General features: G+C 34.9%; 2 protein-coding genes across 2 annotated transcripts in view; one reads left to right on the top strand and one right to left on the bottom strand.

Annotated features, from left to right (window-relative positions):
• LOC115442505 (carbonic anhydrase-related protein 10) overlaps positions 1–26,947 on the bottom strand; it is a 68,448-nt gene that overhangs the window by 26,944 nt on the left and 14,557 nt on the right. The gene's annotated exons all lie outside the window — the stretch shown is intronic.
• Positions 21,035–25,016, top strand: LOC115446610. The gene is made up of 5 exons (XM_030173362.2): positions 21,035–21,038; positions 21,591–21,834; positions 23,195–23,334; positions 23,572–23,700; positions 24,129–25,016. Exons 1-5 carry the CDS (start codon positions 21,035–21,037, stop codon positions 24,278–24,280), a joined length of 669 nt encoding a protein of 222 aa, XP_030029222.1. The 3' UTR covers positions 24,281–25,016.

Here is a 26,947-nt window from a genome sequence, read left to right as displayed (position 1 = left end):
CAACTGAAATAATGTGTTACAACAGAATTTATAAACCTTTTTACACAGTAACACTGACAGAGCTTATTTTGCATTTTAAATAAGTGAGTGGTATATATATTTCATTTTTTATGTATGTTTGTATTTAGTATGTATATTTAGTTTTCGAATTATTTTGTGTATAATAAATTGATAAAATAAATAATAATATTAAATTAAAAACATGATTTTTTGTATATATTTTTATTATATATGACGTATTATTAAGTTGTTTATTTTCAGATTCAGCTGACTTATTTTTAAATTATGTTTTATAAATGTTGTGGAAAAATAAATTCAGTTTGTGTAGTGATAAAAAATTGTATTGTTCTTAAATATTACAATCTAGTCTCTACACTTTCCTTTATAATTTCCGCTGTAATACGTCGCACAATTTGTGTCACTCTGTCGCACAACGGATGTAATTTACAACACGAACTAACCTAAAAAAAATCATAACATGTAAAGTAATAAATATAGCCTTCAAAAACTGTCATAGTTTAACAAAGAAATGATTGTTGTGTATGATTTAAAACAAAAAATCAGGACAACTATTTAATTAATGATAATTCCAAGGAATAAATCTTACCTTTTCTTAACGACAAACAGTCTGCTCCAACACGTTCTTCCAACTAACACGAAAAAAAGATGGCGGAATTGTTCAGGAATGTGTCAAGTACGATGAGCTAGTATTGTCACTTCAACTAAATTAATTCTTTATGGTAGATTATAAACAAGACCAGGAAATATCGCGTTACACAACTGACGTGTTACAAGAGAATAAAATTTGGGACACCTCTTAAGTTGTTAATATACGCTGTTAATGCACGCTGTACGCCGTTATTTAAGTATGAATCTATGTTCTCTTTTATTTGCTATCGCTAATTTTATTTTATGCCGCTCCAGGTTTAGTCGATTGGATTTCATCTTATCCCATGGTAACGGTGATGTGCGTGCATTAGCTTATATAACTATTGTGACTATGTACAAGAAAGACTTGGAAAAAATACAAAAGAAGTACTGAACAATTGATGACAAAAAAGAAAGCCCGGAGTTTCTTTCTGCCTTTCTTCTTCGGGTAGTCATCACTTAGGTAGCTAGTGAAAGGCTGGTAGGTTAACTAGGCTAGGGCTCATGTCCTCACCGGTGAGGATCGCGACGCGTTATCCTTCTATTTCCCCCTACTTGCCAGCCCGAGCTGGTTACTTCGGTTTGTACCTAGTCTTTTGTATAAACTTTATCCCTAATTTAAAATCTCCATAGTTATATAAGTGATTTTAATAGTTGTTTAGAAATAATAATTATTCTTATTCTTTGTTTTGACGTATCATAAGTGCAACTTTGTTCGCCTACGTGATAAATAAAGTATTTTATTTTATTTTATTTATAAACAATACGGGGTGATTAATTGTAGTTGTTGTCGTTTTTTTTCGTAGTTAATATCCTATAGAACAAGATATATACGAAAAATAAAAAGTCATAATGATAAAAAATTATATGTGTAATGATTTGTGTGGAGTGGGCGTATGCGGACACCAACAAAATGTATGGAATGAAAAAGTCGAACATTTTTTATTTTAATGTGGAAAAATAAATACTAGAAATATGTTTATGAAAAAATTTGACATAATAAAAAATTATACGTACTAAGTATATTTCATTTTTATAAAAAGTAGATTTATTATATTTTTTTTATTTTTTTTTTTGGAGTCTAACTCTTCGGACACAAACATTTTACAAAATGCGCTAAAAATATGAGCCTTACCCATTCACGTACGTACCTACTCATCATTAACCCAATCACAACTAGCAATATCTCAGTGAGCTCAGGAGTCAGAAATACTCAATCGTCAGTCATAATTGCTATGTTATAGTTATACCAAACGGAGAGAGCGGCGGCGACACAAAGTCGAGACTGTTCGGCGCCGTCTGTCGCGAGGGGCTGGAATAACTCCGCAGAGATTTGAGAATTTAGTGGTGTCAACAAAAATAAAGTGTAGACTTAGTATTTTGCAAGGATCCCGTATAGGTGTACTTTGCTGGTGGCAGGATATATTTTATATCCGCCCAGATAGTGACCATTGTTCACAAGGTGTTAAAACCCGCCATAGTGGTCCACGTAAGTGCGTCGCGTTCTGGGATTAGTCTGTATATATCCGGTTTCAACAGGCCGATAGACTCGTGTAGTATAATATGTCCCGCGTACTTAGATGATCTCCGTTGAGATTGGCCGCCGTGACCGCAATTCTGTTAGGAAGGAATTAATCAATATTCTGTTATATTTTTAAACGACTTCGAAAAAAGGAAGAGTGCCTAATAAATCGGTGTCATAAAATTTTAACATTAGTCATTGAAATTGCTGGTCAAGGCTACGAGTAGATGAATACATGAGCAAATGTACGTAAACAATGTTTAATTTTTATTAGGCACCGATTCCAAAACTGGTAACTTATTTTGTTATTCACGTTAATGTTAATATTAAATTATTTTTAGTGGTTTTTGATGGTAGTATAATTTTTTTATTAACATAAACTGACAATAACTTATAAAACGTATTTTAAAAGTTGTTCAATTAAATAGGACCAGACAATAACGTATTTCAGTGTATGCTGTCAATAAGCAAAAATATGGATTTAATAATTGATAATTCAGTGATAATCCGGCATTACAATAGGCTTTAGCTGTCGCGGATCTTAAAAGCAAAATATCATTAAAGGCAGCACAAAGGATTTTCGTCAACAATTTTCCAAGCTATCCAATACCATTCGTCTGTTCAGTTGGAGGGTTCGCGTATCGGATTCCCCATGCGAAATACAAATAAATGCGACCTCGTCTTACACCGCACTGTCTTTGATTTTAGCTTTTAAGGTCGGATATCGGTAAGTTTTCTGCCACCAAGCAGCAGTGTAGTCACTACACTAGTACATACATATAGACATAGTAAGACTTAACGTATGTCTCAGGATGGCGAGCGCAGTGGAATACCAATACTTTGTAATTCAGTGTTATATGGTGTTTCTATTGTTTATGGGCGGTCGTATCGCTTACCATCAGGCGAACGGCAAGCTCGTCTCGTCATAGCAAACAATACTCTATAATGCAAGGTGTTGGATCGTGTTTCTACTATTTATGGGTAGTCGTATTGCCTACCATCAGGCGAACGGCAAGCTTGTCTCATCAATTAAAGTAAAAAAAAAACTCTGTTGAAGTAAAATAGCCGCCTTCCCCTTTATTTAACATAGTGTATCCTCACTATTAATGTTAATGTCAAACAGTATTTTTAATTAGACCTAGTTATTGCTGTCTGACGTTATTGCACTCGCTGTGCGCGCTGTCATAATTAAAAAGTTTAAAAATAATGAATCCGTTTTGACTTTAACAATAACTAATCGAAAATTATATAATAGGCGTTGTTGCATTTTTTTAGCTGGAATAAAGTTGTACTGTGTACTTTCCCAGCATAAAAAATAGTATTTGTATTATGTTAATCTGGAACTTGATCCATTTGTGTGCCAAATTACATTTAAATTCATTCAGCGCTTTTGCGTTTAATACTAACGAACATCTAGAAATCTTAAACTTTAGCAGTTTGGTAATTTTTACATGTTTTTTGTATTATACCTACGTTGTCTTGTCTTTGGTAGCAGTGGCGAAAGGACTATTTAACCGAAACCTGGCAGCTTGCCTTTCGTAATTTATATAAATTTCATGCAAGGTATTTGTTGAAACCTTATGTGTACCAGGATCTCGCAAGTCGTGATTTAAAGGTACATTGATAAAGTATAATGTTTTTTTAGTTAGTCTATGGGTTCCTACAGTTCAATAGAGATTTTACATCATTCCATAAAACTGTTAAATTCTTACGAGATTTTTTTTATTTTATCGACGAAAAATGTATTCACGAAGTGTGATAATGATTTCTCTTTGAATCGGTGTGACACACGGCCTAATGCAGCAAGTAGGTATTGCTGAGTTAATTTAGTTGAGTGGATCCACTCGTGCATTGTCGTCACTTGTTTATCGTCACACTCGCCGTCTCCGGTCAACTTAATGGTATTAAACGTGTATAAATGTATTCTTTGACTGATTTTTTGCTTAATAAAAATATTGCAAATGGCGCGCAGTGCGCACCCCAGGGAGTACGTTTTAACGAAAGTATATTGATTGTGATTTTATGTTTCAGTTCTAATGTAGTTGGAAAGGAGCTAATGGCACTGGATACGAATACGTTGACTCCCATATTCACAAAAAATATTATGAGGACGTACAGTGCATCCAAACCCAGTGTCTGCAATTTTACATTCTTGAGCTTCATTTAGCTTTGTTTATTTGGCAGCCAACTGAAGTAAAGTTAGATTTCAATATTAACTCATCAAAGCGCCCCTATGCCTACGCACCGCAAATACTATCATGTCGAATGCACTGAGAAATGATCTTACCATGGCCGTCGCCAAGATTAGTTTCAGGGAGATGCATCTGCAACTACTATACTACATATTAAGTTTTTGAAAATGCTTTATCATACAAAACCTCTGTGGTCCACACTTCTCATTTTTGCAGATTTATTCAGTGACTAATTATGTTTTTTGTGGTTTGTTTTCTAGGCATGGGGGTGCACGTGCACCTACTTGCAATCCCCGCCCGGCGCCCGTGGGTCTTACAGCATTGCTCCGTACTTCGTAGAGTTTGTGAATACGGTCCTTATATTTCAATAGTAGTTATAATGAAACAAAAAAAAGTGGCGATATCCTAGTTGGGTGTAGAACGGACTACCAAGACGAATGTCCGCAGGTTCAAATCCCAAGCGCACACACCTCTGACTTTTCTAAATCATGTGTGTATTCTTTGTGAATTTATCGTTCGCTTTAACGGTGAAGGAAAACTACGTGAGGAAACCTGCACATCTGAGAAGTTCTCTATAGGAATTTCGAAGGTGTGTGAAGACTACCAATCCGCACTAGGCCAGCGTGGTGGAGTAAGGCCTAATCCCTCTCAGTAGTAGAGGAGGCCCGTGCTCAGCAGTGGGCAAGTATATAATACAGGGCTGATATTATTATAATGAAACTATAACCCCCTTTTTCATAGACGTTATTTATCTAAGGACGGAGCATTGCTTTGATAACAAGTCTGTTTCTCAGAGCTGACGGCATGGCAGCTTTCGCAGTGCGTAGACATAGCCGTTGTGATTGGCTTATATTGAGATACAACTTGAATCTAGTTGGCTGTCAGATAAACAAAGCTGAGGAACAGACTTGTTATCACAGCAATGCTCCGTACTTAGATAAATAACGTCTATGAAGAAGGGGGTTAGTTTATAAAGTAAATGTAATATGTGACTAATGACCCAAATCAAATATTTACGGCAGTCACAAAAACTTGTTAACTTTAAAACCGAAACCGCAGCTTCAGTTTAACAAAACTCACCACGCGTTGCGTTACAAAGGCTATAACCAATTAAATTATCTTCCAAATACAAATACATACATTAAAGTATGACCTGCAAATATTTTTGCCGTCGAATGACGCTCCATTTCGCTTCACACTGAACACAATGTTGAAAGGTAACAATGTGTATTAAGGAAATTAGATGGATGGAACCGGAAGTGACGTAAACCAAACGGCTACACGGTTAATACGGTTAAATTAAATTCAACGTTTAGGTTGTATAACAAACTAATTTAGCTAAATAGAATGTATAGCGATTATAGTGTTTTGTGTGTTTTGCTTTTTTTAACCTGCTTATAAGTTTGTTAACGCACCGCACTTTCGGTTGAGCACTTTAAGCACGCCAAACCCTTTAAATTGTTTGTCTTACATCAATGAAATCTAAATATATATAACTCAAAGGTGACTGACTGAGTGACATAGTGATCTATCAACGCACTGCCCAAACCACTGGACCGATCGGGCTGAAATTTCGCATGGAGGTAGATGTTATGACGTAGACATCTGCTAAGAAAGGATTTTGATAAATTCCACCCCCAAGGGGATAAAATAGGGGATGGAAGTTTGTATAAATCTTTATCTTAGATTTTCGACTGATTGAACTGAAATTAAAGATTGGAGCTGCTATGATGAAGACGTCCGTTTAAATAGGATTTTGATAAATTCAACCCCCATAGGAATAAAATTAGTTTGAACCTATCAGTACCTGGAAAATATGTAGCAATACTTTTATCATACAGTGGACTTTTATCCTGGAAAACTCCTTCACGCGGGCGAAGCAGCAAGCAAAAGCTAGTAGTAAAATAAAATCGATAGGTTTTATATAGTTTATAATGAATAATAATATGTGCCGTGTATTAAATATCGTCCCACTGCTGAGCACGGGCGTCTTCTACTACTGTGAGGGATTAGGCCTTAGTCCACCACGCTCGCCTAGTGCGGGTTGGTAGACTTCACACACCCTCTCAACTTCTCAGGTTTGCAGGTTTCCTCACGATTTTTTCCTTCAACGTTAAAGCAAGCGATAATTTACAAAGAATACACACATAATTTTAGAAATGTCAAAGCTGTGTGCCCTTGGGATTTGAACTTGCGGACATTCGTCTCGACGGATTGTTCCACAACCAACGAGTCTATCGCCGCTTCTATATACTTATTGCATACAAAATGTTATTTTCCTTCTTACTGTATTTTTTTTTTATTTAATTCACCAAACTGATGCTTATACATATTACATGCTATAAGTAAAAGGTATGAAATAGTACAATCAATTTGTTGACATTTATTAGATGTTAATTTGACATTAGGTATTCTTAGTGAGACAATTAAATACTTTTTTGTTTATAAAAACGAACATTTATGACTGTTAAGTATAAGTAAAGGCAAAAACAGCTGAACTTTTTTGCATGAAATTTAGCACACAGATAGAGCAAGTCTTAGATTAACATAAGGCTATTTCATTCCAGGTATTCTTCGCGTTCAGTAACTTGGAATATTTTAATCAGGTTTGAAGTATTTTTTATACCATTAAACACATAGCTGGACTTTTATCCCGGCTAAAGTAAATACGCGGACGAACCCGCGAGCAAAAGTAAGTGCAACAGTAAATAAAAATGTTCCTTTTATTTTTACTGCACCATTCATGAAATGATCATGGTTGTAGAGTTAGCGGGGAATTGACCCGCGTCCCGTACTGACGTCATTGCAGCAACCCGCATCCCGTTGAGCGTATGATATATTTATTATTTACCCCGCTCTGCCCGCCTAGATTGTTTCGTTCGTTATTTACCAATTGTTTCAGCTATAAGATTTGATGTTTGTTTTCTTTTTGTAAACATGTATGTTTGATTAGGGGTTTTGGGACGATTGTCTATAATTACTACTTAATACTACATATTTTAGTACGTTATTTAATTGTTACTATAGTTAATAGCGACAATATTGAGTTTAAGGTACCTGTAAAGATATTGCACAAATGATGATAGATAAATAAATAAGTCATTATTGTTTGATATTTAAAATGGTCACGCTAGAGATTCGCTTCGTGATTTTTTCATATCATTTAAATAACATCTTAAACTGTCTTGTTATAAAGTAGTATACAATGTGGTTAATGGCAAACGCATTGTTTGACAAATCTAATATTATAAACGCGAAAGTTCGTGATAATGTTTTCATGTTTGTTAGAAGTAAACGCAAAAACAGCTGAACGGATTTGGATGAAATTTGGAACACGGCTAGACCATATACTGGATTAGTACACAGGCTTCTCTTTTTTATAATCCTTATTTAATGAATAAGCATAGAGGCTTTTAATCTACAAGATTATGCCAGCCTCATTAAGGCTTCTTTTCAGACCCTGTAATTTGCTCCCACGAGAAGTTATGGGATTATTTTAATCAGATTCTTTTTATAGGTGGCGCTGGCATCGTGCAGATGATGCTGTCGATCGCTACAGTGTTTTAGGGACTATTGTAGGGGGAAAGGGTTTTCACACGAGCGAAGCCGCGAACAATACCTAGTAGGGAAATAATTAGTAGAGCTTATCGGTCGCAATTCTTTTGCGGGCATGAGTGTTATCTCGGGCCTTCAAGTTATTTATAAGATGAAGTCACAATGCTCGCATTGATATTTGATAATCAACAAGTCCAACAGCTGGAGGTCTAACGTTCTCTATTTTATCAAACAATAAAAAATTGCACATATAATCGTTCCGTTATTAGGGCGTTCTATGAAAATTGGTTACAACTTGTCATAACATGTTATTCTATGGAACAGTAATTAATTTAGGCAATGAATACTTTATGACATACCTCTAAGGTTTCGAAATCCCTTGGTGTCTTTAAAGATTCTCGTTTAATAAAGAAGGGTAGTGGAATTGTGAGGACTCAAGGCGTCACAAAGCCAGTAAATATTCTCTGTAAATTCATTGTATAAATTATAATCAAAACTTATTAATTATTAAAACTTATTATAGTTGCGTTTATTATTTATGCTACAATTTGAAACTCGTCGGATTGTCACGGCTTAGTGGTTTGCGTCGATTCCAATGTATACGTTGATGAAATTGTATAGAACTGTTTGTGTATTTTAGCAAACATTGTTATGGCGTTTGAATACGTTGATATTTTATGTTAAGGCTACACAGTCTAATGTTATTAAATATTGCAAACGAGACGAAGCGTAGATGTGCCTGCGACTTAGGTTACGACAATGGCATTCGGAATTTGAAATTGGATTTGATTTTTTTTCCCGCGCATAGGAGGTAAAGACAGCTTAGGTCACACAGCCATATAAACGTTATTTTATTAAATAAAAAAATGTTTCTATCTCTTCAATTTATTATACTGCGTTCACGCCATATGCATAAAAAAAATCTTAACACCTTTGACTTGTGTGCCGTATAATTATTATAATGAATGCTAAAAACACTTAGGTATTAGTTTCGCTTTCAATGTATTCAAGTAATGATGATTAAGGCGATACCTCAAGGTCCATTTTCATACATTTTGTTTCACCTTTAATCTGGGTAACTAAACAAGTATTGGCAATCATGGATATTTCGGCCTTTAAAATTTAATATGACGAAATTTTAAAGGCCGAAATATCCATGATTATTAATTATTTTTACGTTTTTCTTTCAACTGCGAGAACTAATCACTAACTAGACGTGAATTTAAATTCTTTACTTGCCAATACTTGTTTAGTTACCCAGATTAAAGGTGAAACAAAATGTATGAAAATGGACCTTGAGGTATCGCCTTAAGAAATTAACGTATGGTATTTTACATCAAAATAAACAGCTTCTAATTTAATATATCTTTTATACCAGAATAACAGTCGTATCCGCTACTTGTCATATACGTTACCTAAAATTACAGCTAATTTTATTACTGTTATAACATTATTTATCGCCTGGAGCCATGCGGTATTCAAATTAGATTTGTATTTGGTTTGTTAAATTTATATAGATACTATCTAATTTCTAAATGTTATCAATGCATTATTCCTAACCAGGGAAAATGATTTTAGTGGCTAAGTGGTTTTGTTCGGATATATTTGAGAAAAAAAAATTTTTTTTTAAACGAAACATGGCCACGATATTCAACAGGCATTAGAAGGCCACCAAATTACATTGTCAGACATCTTGGTTGTATCTCAGGCGTGCGTTTGAATAATACAGCGGATGTAGCGCTCCGCTCGCCTTAATATTGCACACCTTAATTATCCGGGATTAGGGAAGACATGGGATAGTGGAGTTACACCTGCTCGGATGTCTTCACTTAAGCTGCCAGATTACGGGAGGCGCACGATTCGATGTTTAAAGATGCCAAGCGCTTGACTCCGGTGAATTTTTAAATTTGGAATTGGATATTGATTTCAATATGGCTGAATGTTCTTGTCTTGTGTTATGGCTGAATGTCCTCTTGATGTTTTCGGTGCATATTTATTGTGATTTTGAGAGAATTTAGTATTTTACTGGACTCTTTAATTTTTTTAAATAATAATAAAAAAAATTATTATTGCTGTTTTAATGGAAGAGTAACGTTAGTATTTTTTTTACACATAATAAAATACTTGTCATAGTGGCTTTTTCCTGAGTCAATGAGGACATGGGTATTCTGTACCTCAGGCTGGTAGAAACCTATCACAATACCTACCGGAGTTAAATTCACTTTTCTGAGTCAAAAACAAAATCCTACGCACCCGAATATTTTTCAATTTTATTTTTTTTTATTTATTTTTAAGTAGGTATAGAGAATATTATTTTACATTTATATCTTAATTTTTAAGCCGAATTTGCGGATCTTCTTTTTGATTACGCAAATATTTAACTAATCTAACAATGCAATTTCGTTGAATGATCACTAATAACTGATATAATACCAACGTGTTTTTATAAATATATTGTCTTGTAATAGGTACGTAAATATATTGGGTATTGTCAAAGGAAATTCAATTCCAATTTTCGCTGCATTTAGGTTGCATTTTTATTGTCTTTTGTTCTATTTCCCTAGACACGGTCTCGATTCTCTTTTTATTTAGTATTAAAATATATTTTTTAAAAATTGTTAAAAAGAAAATACCGTGGTACATGATTGTTGCGTAACTTTAACCGTTTTCACAGCGCACTCAACGGAAACTCTCAAAAGGAATATTATTTTCGTGTTTAAAGTTACACGACAATCATGTACCTATTACGAAATTGTTTCTCCTAAAAAACTTCTAAAAATATATTATAAAAACGTTTACGCGGGCGAAGCCGCGAGAAAAAGCTAATATTCTACATCAACTAGTATGTTAAAAACTATCCACGTCCTGCCAGCGTCGCGTTGCCGCCCCGTCGTGTTTTTGTAAAAACCATTTTGAAAATTATTTAACGTATGTACGCACTTTTGGTTGAAACAAAGCCGACCGCACAAACCCCGCAACTCATGCAGTCTCATTTACTTGTTCTATGTGGTGTAATTATTATTAATTACTTGCCATTATTAATGGTCTTCGTCCTAACATTGAAAGCATGCGCTGACTCAACGTGATTGTGTTAATTTTTATTAAATAGCCCACTAAGCAATGGGTAGTTCCTTTTTACAATACTAGGTTTGCACGTAACTTTACTTGGTATTGTTTACCTTCTTTTAGGCTGAGTGCAAACATCTCATTAGTTGTGCTGTAATAAAATACCATATTTTGACACTCACACCTTTAAGCCCGTAGTGGAAGGAAGAGCAAACTGTGCACCCACATCATGTGTATGATGTGATAGAGGGCAAGCCTATTTTAGTATCAAGCAATAATTAAAGACTCCGAGCTGATGCAGAAAAATCCAACATCTCTTTACCCATCTTAGATATCGAACCCGCTACCATGGTAGTCATATAGCAATACAGCGTCACCGATGCAGTCAGTCTTGTCCATGATAACGCTTACATTGTATAAAAGTGTGTGATGATAAAACTTTATAAGTGTAAAATATAGGTACATATTGTAACTGACTTATCAGACGATCATCACCTCAGTCTGCCCCATGACCATGACTGCAGTCTCCGAAATATTGTAAAAAAGTATGAAATAAAAACCCGCGATAAAATGCGAATAACAGTTTAATTTCGATGTCTAACATTCGCGTAAACATAAGAAATCAAAAGGTTTGAAGTTCGGTAGGTTACCAGGTGTAACTGGCGACCATTAGAAGTTATTATTGCCTGCAATCAAGGAAATGAGGTGACTGTACTCCCAGTTTCCGTTCCTCTCTCTATTGTTGCTCGTAAATGTGCGAATAACGACTTTTTGGCTTCTAAATTAGGGTAAAAATTTAATATTTGCGCTTAGATGTTTCCCTGAAAAGGTTGGGTTTGAATGGTTGTCGTATGTGAATTGGTAGATACAAGAGGTGGGTGTTATAAAAATGCGTTTATATTAAAATATATAACTACAGACGACTGAGAGATACTGAAATATTAAATAATGTAATGAAATAAATTTATTTTAAATAATGGTTGTAGAATTTACTTATAGATTAAAAACATAAAATTCAATGTTGCTAGCCTATTTTTAATTTCTACTTTGATTGATTGCTTATGAAGCCACAATGAAAACGAATAACCTTTTTAGACAAAACTTTGCTTATAATTTAAAAAAAATCTCCTGGTTAAAGTTACCAATTCATCCTCTACAGTTTATAATACGTATTAACCCAAATTATATCCACACACGACAAAAGTGTCAAACGGCGACGAAAATTTAATCCATAACCCATAACTTTTGTTGAAAAGAATAATACTGTTACAAAGAGTGCCTTTCGCCGTGACTGCGTCAAAAAGTTGATCGTATCTTTGTTTGGGACGCTCAGTATGAAAATTGGATGTGGTATTATTATCATGGTTGATTTCTTACTTGAGATTGACCAGGATTGTCTAAAGATTTAAAATTGGTTTCCATATTTTTTGCTGGTAGGGTTTGACTTTTCGTAATTTTAGTTGTCTCGAGTCCCGGGACTTTTTGGTCGAGATGAGACAAGATTGTCGAATTTGTTATGTATCCATTTTAATTTTCAAATAATTAGAGGAGTCTAGCGCCATCTGTGATCATCACTTGAAATGTTGTACCAAATTGTAAGGGATACATCTGAGGCTCTGTCCAACTATATAAATGGTAAAGAAAGGGATTTAGGGTATTCGCCGCAATCACACAAAACGCATCAAGGTTGTAACATAAGATTGTAGCAGAGATACCGAACAATCAAATTGGTTCATCTTATAGATAAAAATCGCTGTAGAGTAGCTCTCCTTACTACCTTACCTTACCAAAGCGAATGGTAAAAATATTATACTTGCAACAGTAGCGAAGGGTGAAATTTTTTAATGAGAATCCGACATAACATACAACGTCATTTTGACATTGCGTTACTAAATGAACCCACATACTCGTCTTCACCTTTGCTGACGTTGTGTCAAAAATCATCCACAAAAATCCCGGTTTTAGTTTCCTGACTTTTTGATCATTTTGTAGCTTAATGCAAATATGGCGTGTGCGTGAGTGTATTTCTGACTGAAAGTATGATGTTGCCGCTGCGACGAACTCTCGTGGAATAGTAGTAATGGCATAAGGGCGCGTAAAATTAAAATTACTTTTAATAATATTCATTTTATTCGAAACATAAACTTTTTTATTTTACATCTACGGCTCAAGTAACTTATTGTAATGTGTTATTTCCAAGTAGATAAGTATGTGGTTTTATTTAGTAACGCGATGTCAAAATGACCATGTGTAAATGTAAGTACTAATATACATAAATGTGGTCTCAAGATCATTGTAAGGATAATTAGGTTTTATATAGATTATGAAAGGGAAGCCGGCAGGAATCGAGTTATATGGACCTTTCGCCACTGACGTGCAACAGGAATGATATTGAATACCGCATCCAAAATTTCTGAATCTCTGCCGAATAGGCGTTTATAAGTTTTTTCGTGAAATTGAGTGCGGGCGCCCTGCGGTTTAATATAACGAGTCATCCATTCAGCGCGGAACAATATGCCAAACTTTCACACGTTCACGTCTCTCCAAGATTTCTCTCGAAGGTTGTATGATTTTTTGACAGGAAGAGTTTAAATTGTTCGATTTGTGAGTATAGAGTTATGATTTGATCTTTTGGCAAATACTAATCGATATAAAAGTATTTTCCGAATTTTATCGCGATTTTTTATGTTATAATTTTCTTTCGACGTTTCGATGACTTTGCAGCATTCATGGTCACGAGGCGGTCTTCGAAACGTCGAGAGAAAATTAAAATATAAAAAACCGCGATTAAATTCGAAAACTAGTTTTATTTCCATGTCTAACATTCTCGTTACCATTAAAAATCATAACAATCGTTTAAATATATACTATATTAATACAAATATCGCACTCTGTACTTCTCTACTTGTAAAGTTTTGTCCCCACGAATGCCATGCGTAGTTGTAACGACGCAAAACACTTTTCAATTACTCTACTGTTTGTATACGCTATTGATTTGTGTTCTGTAACTGTTTTCTAATAAATAAATATTCCTGAAATTAAATACCAATCGATGGTTGAAAGGCTAATGACTTAAGCGACATATTTAATTTTTAACTCGTTTAACCCATTTAGCATCGGAATGTTTGCCGGCAAACATGAGAGTTACATGACATTACGCGTGACACACGTAATGTCATGTAGCTGTCATGTTTGCCGACAAACATTCCGCTGGTAAATGGATTAAAAAACAAAAATGTGCTGATTTTAAATGTGTATGAAATTAAGTATCGCATAAAAATATCTCTCAATGAATGTAATTGTATACATTGGGGCATTAAAAATCTGTATTTGATTAAAATACTATATGCAAATAATAGAGAACATAGAGCATTGTTCTCTGCGCTTGCGACGGGAGAGAGAATGACAGTTCAACTAGTGTTGCCAGGCGAAAACTTCCCAGGTCGCGGCGACAAGAGCTCACAGCCACGTATATAATATAATAGTACACTGTTACAGTAATACGTAAGAAATAGGTAGATTAGTTGCCCATAATATCAAACAAAAGCAGACAATATGAACCAGTATAAGAATAAACTTGACAAATATTTTGCTGGGAAGTGAAACCGGAATCGATAATTACAGGATACAGGCACATCAGTTAATAAACTGCCTATTTATTATTATTATTTTAGACTTGGTACATGAGGTTGCCAACATGTGGGATGTGGACTCTACAATTATTGTCCCGATTGTCGTTTTTGCGCATGGGTTGATACCAAAGAGCCTCGACCAACATCTTCGGGAGCTCTCAATTGGCCGTTGGGTCGGAGGCCAGATGCAGAAGGCAGTATTGCTGGAAACGGCGCGCATTGTGAGGAGATTCCACACTTTGAATCCCTAACCGCCGGTGGCCTGGGTGTTGAGCTTCCCAATCGGAGGGTCATTATTTTTTTTATATTTTTATATGCATGTTTTTTTTAAATGTAAAAAAATACCTTTAAAATGATGATAACTGACCACATAAAATATTTTAAACATTGCAACTTATTTAGAGCAGAGTAATTTGTTAATATCACGTAATGATTGATTTACGTGTGTATATTATGATCACTTGACTGATTTATGTACTTTAATTCAAGGATAATATTTACACACAATACTTTCAATATAAATACTGTAATTAAAACATACATCTAAATTAAACGGTAATTTATAACAGTGTAGGTGGGGCTCGTGTGAGTTTAATTGCAGTCATACTGCATTGTCTATTTCAATGCTGCCTTGTTTCTATTTTTTTTAATGATATTTTATTTAGTGCAATTGCTGCGCTGTACAATAGCACATAGGTCTACGGCAAAAATATTACGTCAATAACATACTACATGTCAATAATATGCATACAAGAGATGTATCAGCTAGAGCAGTGGTTTCTATCCTTCATAATATTGTTACCCCTGTGATCTATGTGGAAAACTAATTTTACCTCGTTTCAAAATGTTATCAAAACAGCGCAAGAAAATACAAACATCTTTATTAATCATAAATTGCACAACAACCTTACAATTTTAACGTCAGCTCCATTACTGTTTTTTATTTTACGATTCTATAATTGGTTCTTTGTCCCCGTGAAATAGCTGATTTACCCCCAGGATAGGGACCTTATAGGCTATAATAAGGCTTCCAAAGCCTGCTGAAGGCCGCTGGGTATTCTGAGCGTATATATATTATTTATAGTATATTATAAAACCGAAATCAGTTATTTGAGAATCAATAGTATAATTCATTGCATTAATGATAACAATAGTGGAGCGTAGAAAATATGTATAATATGTGTTACAAATACATTAAACAAGAATTGCCTGCGGCTCCACTCGCGTAAAAACTTATTCCGGGATAAATATCTTCCCGGGATTAAAATTATCCTATAGCACTCAGGAGTAATGCTTCCTATTAATGAAAAAACCGGTTTAGCAGTTCCTAAGACTAACACGTTCAAATAAACAAATTCTTCAGTTTTATTTATTAGTACAGATTCAGTCGAATTTCAACCACTCGACGACCACTAGTTATTAAATCATCGATAAAAATATCACAAAAGAAAATCTGATTAAGATGCGGTGTAAGAATAAGGTGAATTAGCATTTGAAGCTACAGGGAGAGGCTAAGTTCCCGAAGTCACGACTGATCCGATTGGAGACAGGTGTGGAGTTTTAAGTATGCTAATCTGCTTTACAAAGTCTTTGGGCATTTGTTTTTGATTTTCATGAAATTTATACCTTAATGATTTCTTATGTTTACGCGAAAGACATTGAAATAAAACTATTTTGCCGATTTTAGCGCGGTTTTTAAATATTAATTTCCTCTCAACATTTCGAAGATTTTGCGGTCACGTTGGAAGGGGGCTCATTTGCTATGGTAATCATTAAATTTTTAATGGTGATATATAATTGATTGTAAATAATTTGGATAATGTCCAACTAACCTGTAATTTAGAAAAATACATATAAATGTTTCAAAATATCCACTTAGTGTTATTTTTATGTCTGTTTGGTAAGGCTCTGCTAATAAATAATTAATTTATCCGATGTTAAACTAGTTGCTTGATTGTTTTTATTTTTTTATTATAAGTTCTCCAAAACACGATAGTCCAAGAATTAATAAATGGGTAACAGAAACAATATGTTAAAAAACTTATAAATATAAATGGACTTAGCTAATGTTCAAGTATTTGTAGACAGTCAGGAAACAAAGACATGTTTAGGAATAAAAACCTGATAAATATCATACTATAAATTAATAAAAAAATAAATTTTAAATATTTTTTTTGGCTTCTTCACTATGCGCACTTTGGCCTATATTATATTTTCCTTTTGATACGGGCGGACAAATATGACGTATTTGAAATTGTTTTTTTGTGAATTACCCTTAGAACAAGAACAAGCATAGAAGTAACACTATGACATTTGAGTGTACTCTGTCTTAGACAGCAAGAAATTTAATTGTGTTGCGATCGCTTCTGATATCTTATCGATATCGATAGATACTTTGTCTATCGGCTATGGTAAATTCACAGACCTGCTAAAATAAACACTTTTCGGTCAGTCAACTACAAACCGTTGCAAATTGCTATTTTAGATAAAGACTAAAAAAAAATATCAATATCCTGATTTGGTATTCAAGTACCAAAAAGTCTGGATATATAAAAGCACTCGTTAAGAAGCTGTTAAATTACAATAAACTATAGAACTACCGGCTTTCTCCGAGCTAAATTTTGTCTAATTTTCATTTGCTATTTACAGCAGTTTGATGCCTTTCGAAACGTCACTCAAACAAAAATGCTCAAGCATTTAGATTATTAAATTAAGAAAATGTTAGAAATTTCGGAAGGATTGGAAACCGCTGTAAGTAACAAACAGGAAATCGGCCGGAATTTCGTTTAGGAGAAAGACAGTACGCCTTCTGTTCTTTTCTGACTTTCTTAGGGATTAAAAGATACCCAAGAGGTGTGATTTGACAGAAGCTACTTAAATGGGACAGTAAAATTAAAACACAGCGGTATCATTCATGTCACATATGTTTGATAACTTATTTCAATGTTAATAAAACTTTGTCGAAATGCTTAGAGCAAACACGGTGCTGTTTTTTCCAATGCCAATTGGGACGAGCTATGGCAACGATCTATTTTTGCCTCATAGCATCATCTGTGGGGAATCTGCAATGAAATCTGTATGAAACACACTATGAAAATCAGATACTTTCCTTAACCCCCAGCCTTCGCGCACGGTTTCCAAGTGGCTTTTACCACTACACCATCTTATATTGAAAGTAAAAGGCAATTTATGCAAAATAGTAAACTACAATATACTAACATCTATGTTATCGACAGAATATGCAGCACAACACTATTGAACACGACTACGTAAATTGGTAATAATGAAAAATACTTAATAATTACTGTATCGAATGGCCAACAGCAGATTACAGTATGACTACAGCATAATAAAGATTAATTAATAATACTTTTTGCACTTATGTACAGGGTTTAAGCAAATATATTAGGTTTTTTGTTTACTCACCGATGGAAGCTGATGATTTCAGTTTCATTTTCTTTACGAGAAGAATGAGATTTACACCCCACAATAACGCAGGCCATTGCTTGTTCGTAGGGCTATATTATACTTAAACAGCACTATGTATTTATTAAAATTAACAACAAAAATATTACAAAACATGTAGCCACTTTTGAAAAGCACGCGCTGAAGTATAACGTAACTAAATTGTGTGGGCGCGTATGTGACATTGTTTTGAGGTTGGCAAGTTGGAACTTTTGACATTTTATTTGCTTTTTAATTCGGCATCATAAAGAGGACCAAAGGTAACCATTTGATAATTTTAAAGTGTACGCAAGCCGACCTTAGCAACATAATATTTGTCTCGTTCTATTCAACGGTTTTGGCCTATTTGAAAAAAAGGATAAGTATATGAGGGTAATTTAGATTCCTTCTATGCTTGTTCTTGTTCTGAGGAATTACCTAATCATAAACAACTTGAAGTCGTGTTCTTGACGGTTTAGTTCATCGACTTTAGCATGAACCAAATATAAGCCATTTCCATATCGTTAAGTCTCATCCAAGTGGATAACTCCATTGTGTTGGACTTCATCTGAGTACTAAATTGTATAATGATTTGAAATATAATGCCAAATGCATTTGCAGAAAACTAAGATGTGCATTTTTGATTTCTAAAAAAGATTTCACTTCGTGTTTATATTTATTAAGGTAAATAGAAGTTAATATAAAATGTGATATAATATATAGATGTTAATAATATAAATCAACATTGATGGAATGGAAATAAAAAACATAATTAATTATTGTAACGTTAATTGCATAAATATATTTGACTTTAGATTTAACTAGCTTTTACTCGCAGCTTCGACCGTGTGATCAAATTGTTCCGGGTAAAAGCCAAAATATATAAATATCCCCATGTCTTCCCAGGGTCTCCAACCATCTCCATACCAACTTTCATCGAAATATGTTTGATAGTTTTTGACTTTATCGCCTTCAAACAGACAGGCGCGGTGGGGATTTTGTTTTATAATATGTAAGGATTTCATTATAATTAATGATGTTATATGTAACGTGTGGTAAGTAATAATCAGAATCAACGGTCGGTGCCATAACCGATTCTAACTTAAATATACAGGGTCATTTTTTCATTGCATTACTAAATGAAACCACATACTCGTCTTCACCTTTGCTGACATTCTGCCAAAAATCATAACTAATATTTTCGGGAAAAAATTTGGTTTTAGTTTTCTGATTTTTTATCATTTTGTGGTTTAATACGAATATGGCGTGTGCGTGTGTATATTTCTGACTGAAAGAATGATGGTGCCGCTGCGACGAATTCACTTAGAGTAGTAATGGCATTAGGGCGTGTAAAATAAAAAATACTTTTTATTAATATTTATTTTATTCGAAACTTCATTTTTTTTATTTTGCATCTACGGCACAAGTTACTTATTTTAAAGTGTTATTTACAAATAGATAAGTACGAGTAAGATACCTCACCAACAAATTTGTACGAAACCCACGTTGCGCGAGTCCAACTCACACCTGTCCGGTGTTTTCATGTTTAAATAGATATCTTTATTAAATAACTATGATTAAACGATTGGAAACTTTTAAATAGTGCTATTATATTTCAATTAAGCAGTTATCATAATTTTGTTCGATTTCCGGTTGTGATTCTTATAAAAGTGTGTAAAAACATTTGAATGTACTATAAGATAATTCCAATGTTAATTAAAATGAAGTGTTATATTTATTTTGTGTCTCTGCTCGGTATTTCCAGTTGTCTGCCAGATTATGACCATGGTCGTGAAAATTGGGAGCATGATGGTAAAGTTAACATTTTTATACAGTTTTTAGACATTGAAATAAAACTAGTTTCGGATTTTTTGGTGAATATTTAAAGGCCAGCCTAGTTGAGTGTGGAACGGACTGCCAAGGCGAATGCCCGCAGGTTCAAATCCCAAGGGCACACACCTCTGACTTTTCTAAAATCATGTGTGTATTCTTTGTGAATTTATCGTTCGCTTTAACGGTGAAGGAAAACATCGTGGGTAAACCTGCACATCTGAGAAGTTCTCTATAGAAATTTCGAAGGTGTGTGAAGTCTACCAATCCGCATTAGGCCAGCGTGGTGGACTAAGGCCTAATCTCTCTCAATAGTAGAGGAGGCCCGTGCTCAGCAGTAGGCAAGTATATAATACAGGGCTGATATTATTATTATTATTTAAAGGCTGCAGTCTTCGATACGTTCAACATTTATTATACGCGTGAACATAAGAAATAATTATCGAATAAATATGGAAATAAATTTTGTAGATATAAGTTATAAAATTGAAATAACTCCCCGTCAAAAAAAAAATCTCCAAAAAATAAGATATATTTTTTCTAAAAATTAAGTAATATATTTTATAAATTATAACTTATCTCTAGCCTTTAAAATTATTGTTTTCTCTACGGGGGCCTCGATCATTACCTATCACCTACTCATTAAAACCATCCCTTTAAACCCAACACGTAATATCTGTTATAAGTTACTGAGGAGTTGTATATCCCGCAGGCTACTTGATAGTGCAGCATCAGCACAAAGTGACCATGTGTTGTAGATACCACCGGATTAACAAACAAATTTCAAATCTTACTTGCAAAAATTAGTAATTAGCTAATGATCTTTAAACGCCTGAATAAATCGTTATAAATTATTAATAACAATCATCTCGCATTAAAATCTGTCCATGTATTTGGGATCTACGATGCCCTAGTTTTAAGTGCGTCGCAAAGGGGGGCAGGGAGGGGCAGTTGCCCCCCCTAGAGATTCTAAGTTGTTACCAAATGTAAAGCAACCGAAGTCCTAAGTCTTTGACTTGACTTGACTTACTTGATCGATCATTCCCGAACGTCGAAACTCGAATGAATTCACTTATTCCATTCCTAATACTCCGTACGCTCAATTACGCTCTGCTCTATGTTATTGTTAAAGCGGGAGAGGAGAAATGGGTGAGGAACATGTGCTCTACTACCTACAATTCATACCTTTCTCATTCACCATATCAACTTACCCCCGTAGGTCATTGGCTGGCGACGCTCTTGCCCAGATTGACAAATACACACTTAAAATTTATAACACTTTATTCGTCGGGGGTTAATAGAAGTGACGTTTTTCCTTACATTATATGGGTTATTTAAAATCAATTATAATAATCAAGGGGACTGCCTCGGAGATTTCACTTACACCATTCGATTTCTATTCGTATTATGGTATGATGAATGCTATGGTCTCGGTTTTCATACTTGGGTTAGGTAAATTGACTTTAATATTTTTGCTCATTATCGCCTCGGATTTTGGAATTTGTGACCTACATGATTATTGACCCTCCTTCTTCCACATCATACGATGGAACACGCATGGTTAGATGTGGGTGCAATAGTTACGCTTCTGCCTAGCCTTTCTGGGATAAAGGGCGGGCATGTGTATGTGTGTGAAAATATTACATAGCTTGATAGACGCGTATTATAATAGAGTGTATATTATTTAAATTTATTTTACAGGACACTATATACGGCACGCTTTTTCAGACATCGATGCTCATGCTGAAAGCCCATGTCCACACAATGACATCAATTGCATCAGACGGTACTTCGTCCAGCACTCCCATTGCAAGGTGGCCCATGGCCCTGTGCCAGATCCCCTGATCATGGACGGACTTACAGTATATTTAGCTATTCCTAATGTGACAGCAATTATGAGCACTTTTAAAATAGAAGGTCTTAACGGAAACGTCGCTGTTTTTACGTAAGTATTTTTTTAACATAACTGCGGTATAGTTATATTGCGTATGTGATAGTACACCGTGCTGAAGTCTCAGATTTGATATCCAGGTCGGGCAAAGTTATGATGACGCAGGAATTTAATTATACATGTTCTCGCCTTACCTAACAGTTCGAGGTTAAGGCTGTAGCATGGGAATAACGGGAACTAGGCACGCCTAGGGCATGCATATTTCGGCGAGTTTGTATCCATTCCATGATAATAAGGTTGTCCTATCTAATACAAGCCCGAAAACCAGCTTTGCTTTCAAATATAAAAATCCACACCAATTTATCTTGCCCGATCTGGGAATGAAACGCAGAACCTCAAGTCTCAAGTCTCAGTCTTATCCCCTCTAAGGCATTTCTTGTCCGTTCCATGGCCCTGGCACACAGTTAAGTGTGTATACCTCATGGTTACAATTCACATTGAGGCCTATGAGTGCTCGCGAACAGCTTCTAGCCTTCTCTGCTCCTTCCATCGTAAGAGGCTTCCCTATCATTGCCCCACACTTCCACCCCAGCTATCTTCTCCCAACTTTCTTCCAGGGCCCTGCAGTCGCTAAGCTGGTGGATTCCAGTATCCCATTCGCAGGTTTTTCCCCGGTGTTGACTGCGAGGTCCAATACCCAAAAATAACTCTCAAGGTATATGACTCAGAATGTTGCCACTTAACAAATAAAGCGAATATTTATACGTAATTCTGTAAAAATATTTTTTGTTTTCTGTTCTTTATTGAATAAAGTAATTTATTTTTTATGTTATTTATTACACACAAAACAGGTTATAATCGGGTACACATATACAAAAGTGCTTAAAGTTTTTTAACGTAATATATATCCAAAAAAATAGTGTTCCAGAATTAACATTAAGTGGTAACAAGATAGAGCTAAAGTGGTTTGGGCATTTGGAAGGGATGGATGACAGGAGACTGACAAAGAGGATTTATTAGACGAATATAGATGGAAGAGCCGGTAGGGGTCGACCGCATCGAACCTTCGAATGTCAGATATTTGACATACTTAGTAAAGGCCAGGTTAAAAGTCCCCTGAACCGGCAGGAAACATGAAAAGATTGATAAAGGTGGAGAAAGCGAGAGAAGTATGCCAGAATCGTGTAAAGTGGCAATCCATAGTTTCTACTTACCTCTATGGGACAGAGGCGTGATACTATGTATACATTATGTTAACGTTATAACAAAGGTGAAATGATCTAATAACTATTGATACTACCTTCAATGGGCTATGCCACTATTAAATTTAGAAAGTTATATTAAAAATAAGTTTCTGAAGTGGAATAAAAGAAATTGTTTATATAATTTGATTTATTGTCACATATTGTTTCAGAATCAATCGGAAGACCAATAACTTAGTAATAGAAGCAGAAATGAGAAATGTTACCGTGTATGGTCCGCATCTGATTTACAAATATCATCGAAAGGGAAAGGAAGCTGTTCGACTCTCTGATGAATTTATCATTAGATTTTGTAAGATCTTACAGTTAATTATTAAAATAATGAGAAACTAGCTTGCCCGCGGCTCGGCCCGCGTCTTAAAGTTTTTCTGGGGATAAAAAGAAGCCTAGTACGAAAACAAATCGGTTTTGTAGTATATGAGATTAGCGCATTCAAACAAACAAACTCTTTAGCTTAACATATCAGTATATACTACGTAACGAATGAGTAGTTTTGATGATTGATCTAAATAAAGATGGTTAATTTCAGCTTCCATGACATTCACCGCTACGATTCCAAATATTCATAACCTGGAGGTTTCGAAGACTGAAGTGTTTACGTATATAGGCGATAGTCGTCCTCTTTACGATATTGGATCTGGACTCTTCAAAAGTCACAGTAAGGGCACTTCCAGACTAAGTATATTATGATTTTTTTTCTAATAATGAAATGGTCGAGACGTATATCGCAAGTTCTGAATCAAAGGCACGCGCATCTGACTTTGAAGTGACGTGTGTATTTTTCGCTATTGTTTCTCGTATTCAAGATAAGAAACTCGTTACGAACGTACGTAACTAAGAATTCTGCATTGGAATTTAAAGGTACCTAGGTGTGAAATCTGCTAATGACCACTGAAGTAGTAGGTATGATGGCCTAAGGTCTGATCTTTGGCGGTAGTAAAGAAGGTCTATTTCGAATTGTGGGATGTGATACAAGGCTGGTATAATCTTGTTATTCTTAATTCCTAATAAAATTACTGTCAGGTGTAGATTGTGGAGAAAATAAAATGAACCTAAAAGCATCTAATTCTCAAATTTCTTTTACAGATAAAGACGTCATAGCATCGTACTCTAAGTTAATATCAAATATGCGAGAAGTTACAAAGGAGGGGATGGCATTCTTAGGACCAATAATAATGTTGAATTACATACAACATAACATATGTGATTTTGGTTTGAAGATGTCAAATCAAAACTAAATAACACACAGACACATTCACACCTCTAATTCCCGACGGGGTAGGTGGAGGCGCATCTGGTGCAGTCATCGAAGACTTATCAATATGAATCAACCATCATCAGAAACATCATCACGTGCCTACATTGCGATGTGTGATTTCATTTCTTGTTTAATTAAGTGTACTGTAACTTTCTTAATATGTAAAAAGAAATTCTTTTAGTTCCTGATTTGACTGAACTGTGATTTAAAAAAGCTGCAAATGTCCGCCTTGTGACCATGAAGGCTTTAAATCTTCGAGTCGAGAGAAAATTCAAATATAAAAAAAAGAAAACGATAAAATCTGGCAACTACATTTATTTCGATGCGTTTGGTATATGATTTTACGAATTTAAAGGCGCTAGAGAAATCCATGGAAAAATGATTGGCCGATGTTTTCTTTACACAAAGCAATGAGGCCATGCAAAGAAATCTATGGCTTTAACTGCTGCATCTGGTTGTTATTTGGTTTAAACCTGAGGTTCCCAAAGTTTCCTCATAGACCACTTTCAAAACTTTGCTGGCTCCGGTTAACCCTTTGCAGTTAAATTTCTACCATATTCCCCAGAATATCCAAGTTTTTACATGTCGCTAAGCTTTTTAAAATATTACCTGTCTACATTAATAGATGAAGACAAGCTAACATTTTAGTTCTTTACAATCAAAACCAGATAAATATTCGTGAACACTTTTTTTTTAAACCCTGCTTACGAATTATGAACACCCATTATTTGGTCACGTAGACCGTCAGGGCTCGCGTGGACCACTGGAGGTCCACTTAGACCACTTTGGGAATAAACGGTTTAAATAATAAATATAAGTGGAATTACTACCAGTAATAAGAATACACTGTTTATATTTAATCGTATTTATATTTGATTTCCAAGTATTTGTTTTGGTGTACATGGATTAAAGATATTCATTTGAAATCAAAAAATAAAATTCTTTTTCATTATTACTTATTTTCTTTTTCTGATGATCCAAGGTAAAGGTACTTAACGGTTCAGCCATGCTTATATTTTTATACTGGGTAATTTTAACATTGCATTACTAAATAATACACATATTCCTATTTACCTTCGCTAACTTTGAGCCAAAAATCATCCACGAAATACGAGTGTTTTCACCAAAAAACCCAATTTTATTTCCCAGATATTTTGATCATTTTGAGTAATGTATTTCGTTGTTATATAATTCTCTTTTAAATTATGTTTTGTGTACAAAGTTGCCACCAATAATTATTTAAACTCATAACTATTTGCGAAACCTATCAATGTTGTTCGCCTTTTATTGACCTTCAAATAACATTCTTATTTCATCCAACAGTCTAATTACTTATCATGTATTCTATCATAATCATTCGCCATTATACTCGTTATTCGACATTAATATTTGAGATATTCAGTACATTATTTCGGCTTTAATAATATTAGGTGCCGCAATTCGCTTTTAGTAAATTGTGGCTTCAAAAACGCATTTTTTTAACACCGAAGAGAGTAACCCTGATGTGCCCGGTGTCATCAAAAATGCCTGTGAATGAGATGCCTAAGAAATTGTACCTGCAAACCTATCTAAAAGCGGCGATAGCCTAGTTGGGTGTGGAACGGACTGCCAAGACGAATTTCCCGCAGGTTCAAATCCCAAGGGCACACACCTCTGACTTTTCTAAAATCATGTGTGTATTCTTTGTGAATTTATCGTTCGCTTTAACGGTGAAGGAAAACATCGTGAGGAAACCTGCACATCCGAGAAGTTCTCTATAGGAATTTCGAAGGAGTGTGAAGTCTACCAATCCGCACTAGGCCAGCGTGGTGGACTAAGGCCTAATCCCTCTCAGTAGTAGAGGAGGCCCGTGCTCAGCAGTGAGCAAGTATATAATACAGGGCTGATATTATAAACCTACCTAGGTTTATTGGCTTTCGGTTATGAAAGCATAATTTAGTCAAGTTTTTAAGTAACACATACATACACATATCACGCATTTATCCCCGAAGAGGTATTCAGAGGCGCAACCAGAGCACCCAGTTTTAGCCAAGCGTATTCCGTCCCATGATGTGATAGGGGACGAGCCTATCGTCGCAAATTCCAGACCCTGGGCTTATACTAAGCGGAAAAACCCAAATATCACTTTGCCCGACCCGAGATTCGAACCCAGGACCTCAGAGTGCTGCCGTACCGCGCATGCAGCACAACTATACCACCGAGGCAGTAAAGTGTTCAAGTAAGTATTATCTTATTCTTACTAATATTATAATTATAAATGCGTCTTGAAAATTTTTGGACGTTTCAAGACGTAAACGCAATAACTGCTCAACGGATTTGGATGAAATTTATCATACGGCCAGACTGTGTCCTTGATTAACACAGGCTTTTAATACCGATAAGGTATCTCACATCCAGTGAGAAATATGTGATTTTTTTTTACCAGATTCTTTAAGTAGATGGTGCTGACTTCATACAAATGGCGGTATGTACTGTTACAGTGATTTAGGGATGTTTGTGGCTAGAACGGCTTTCCATGGAGACGAAGCCGCAAGTAACTCTCAGTATGATTATATTTTTTTTTTATTTTTTTTGATTTTTTGGGATTAGTTGAGTAACTTTATCTATTTCTATTACTGCATCAAGCAGCAGTGTGTTCAACTGTTGT

The sequence above is a fragment of the Manduca sexta genome, chromosome 7 (genome assembly GCF_014839805.1).
Source record: "Manduca sexta isolate Smith_Timp_Sample1 chromosome 7, JHU_Msex_v1.0, whole genome shotgun sequence".
Lineage (NCBI taxonomy): Eukaryota > Metazoa > Arthropoda > Insecta > Lepidoptera > Sphingidae > Manduca > Manduca sexta.
The sequence above is the reverse complement of the archived record's forward strand: the minus strand, read 5'-3'. Positions and strand labels throughout refer to the sequence as shown.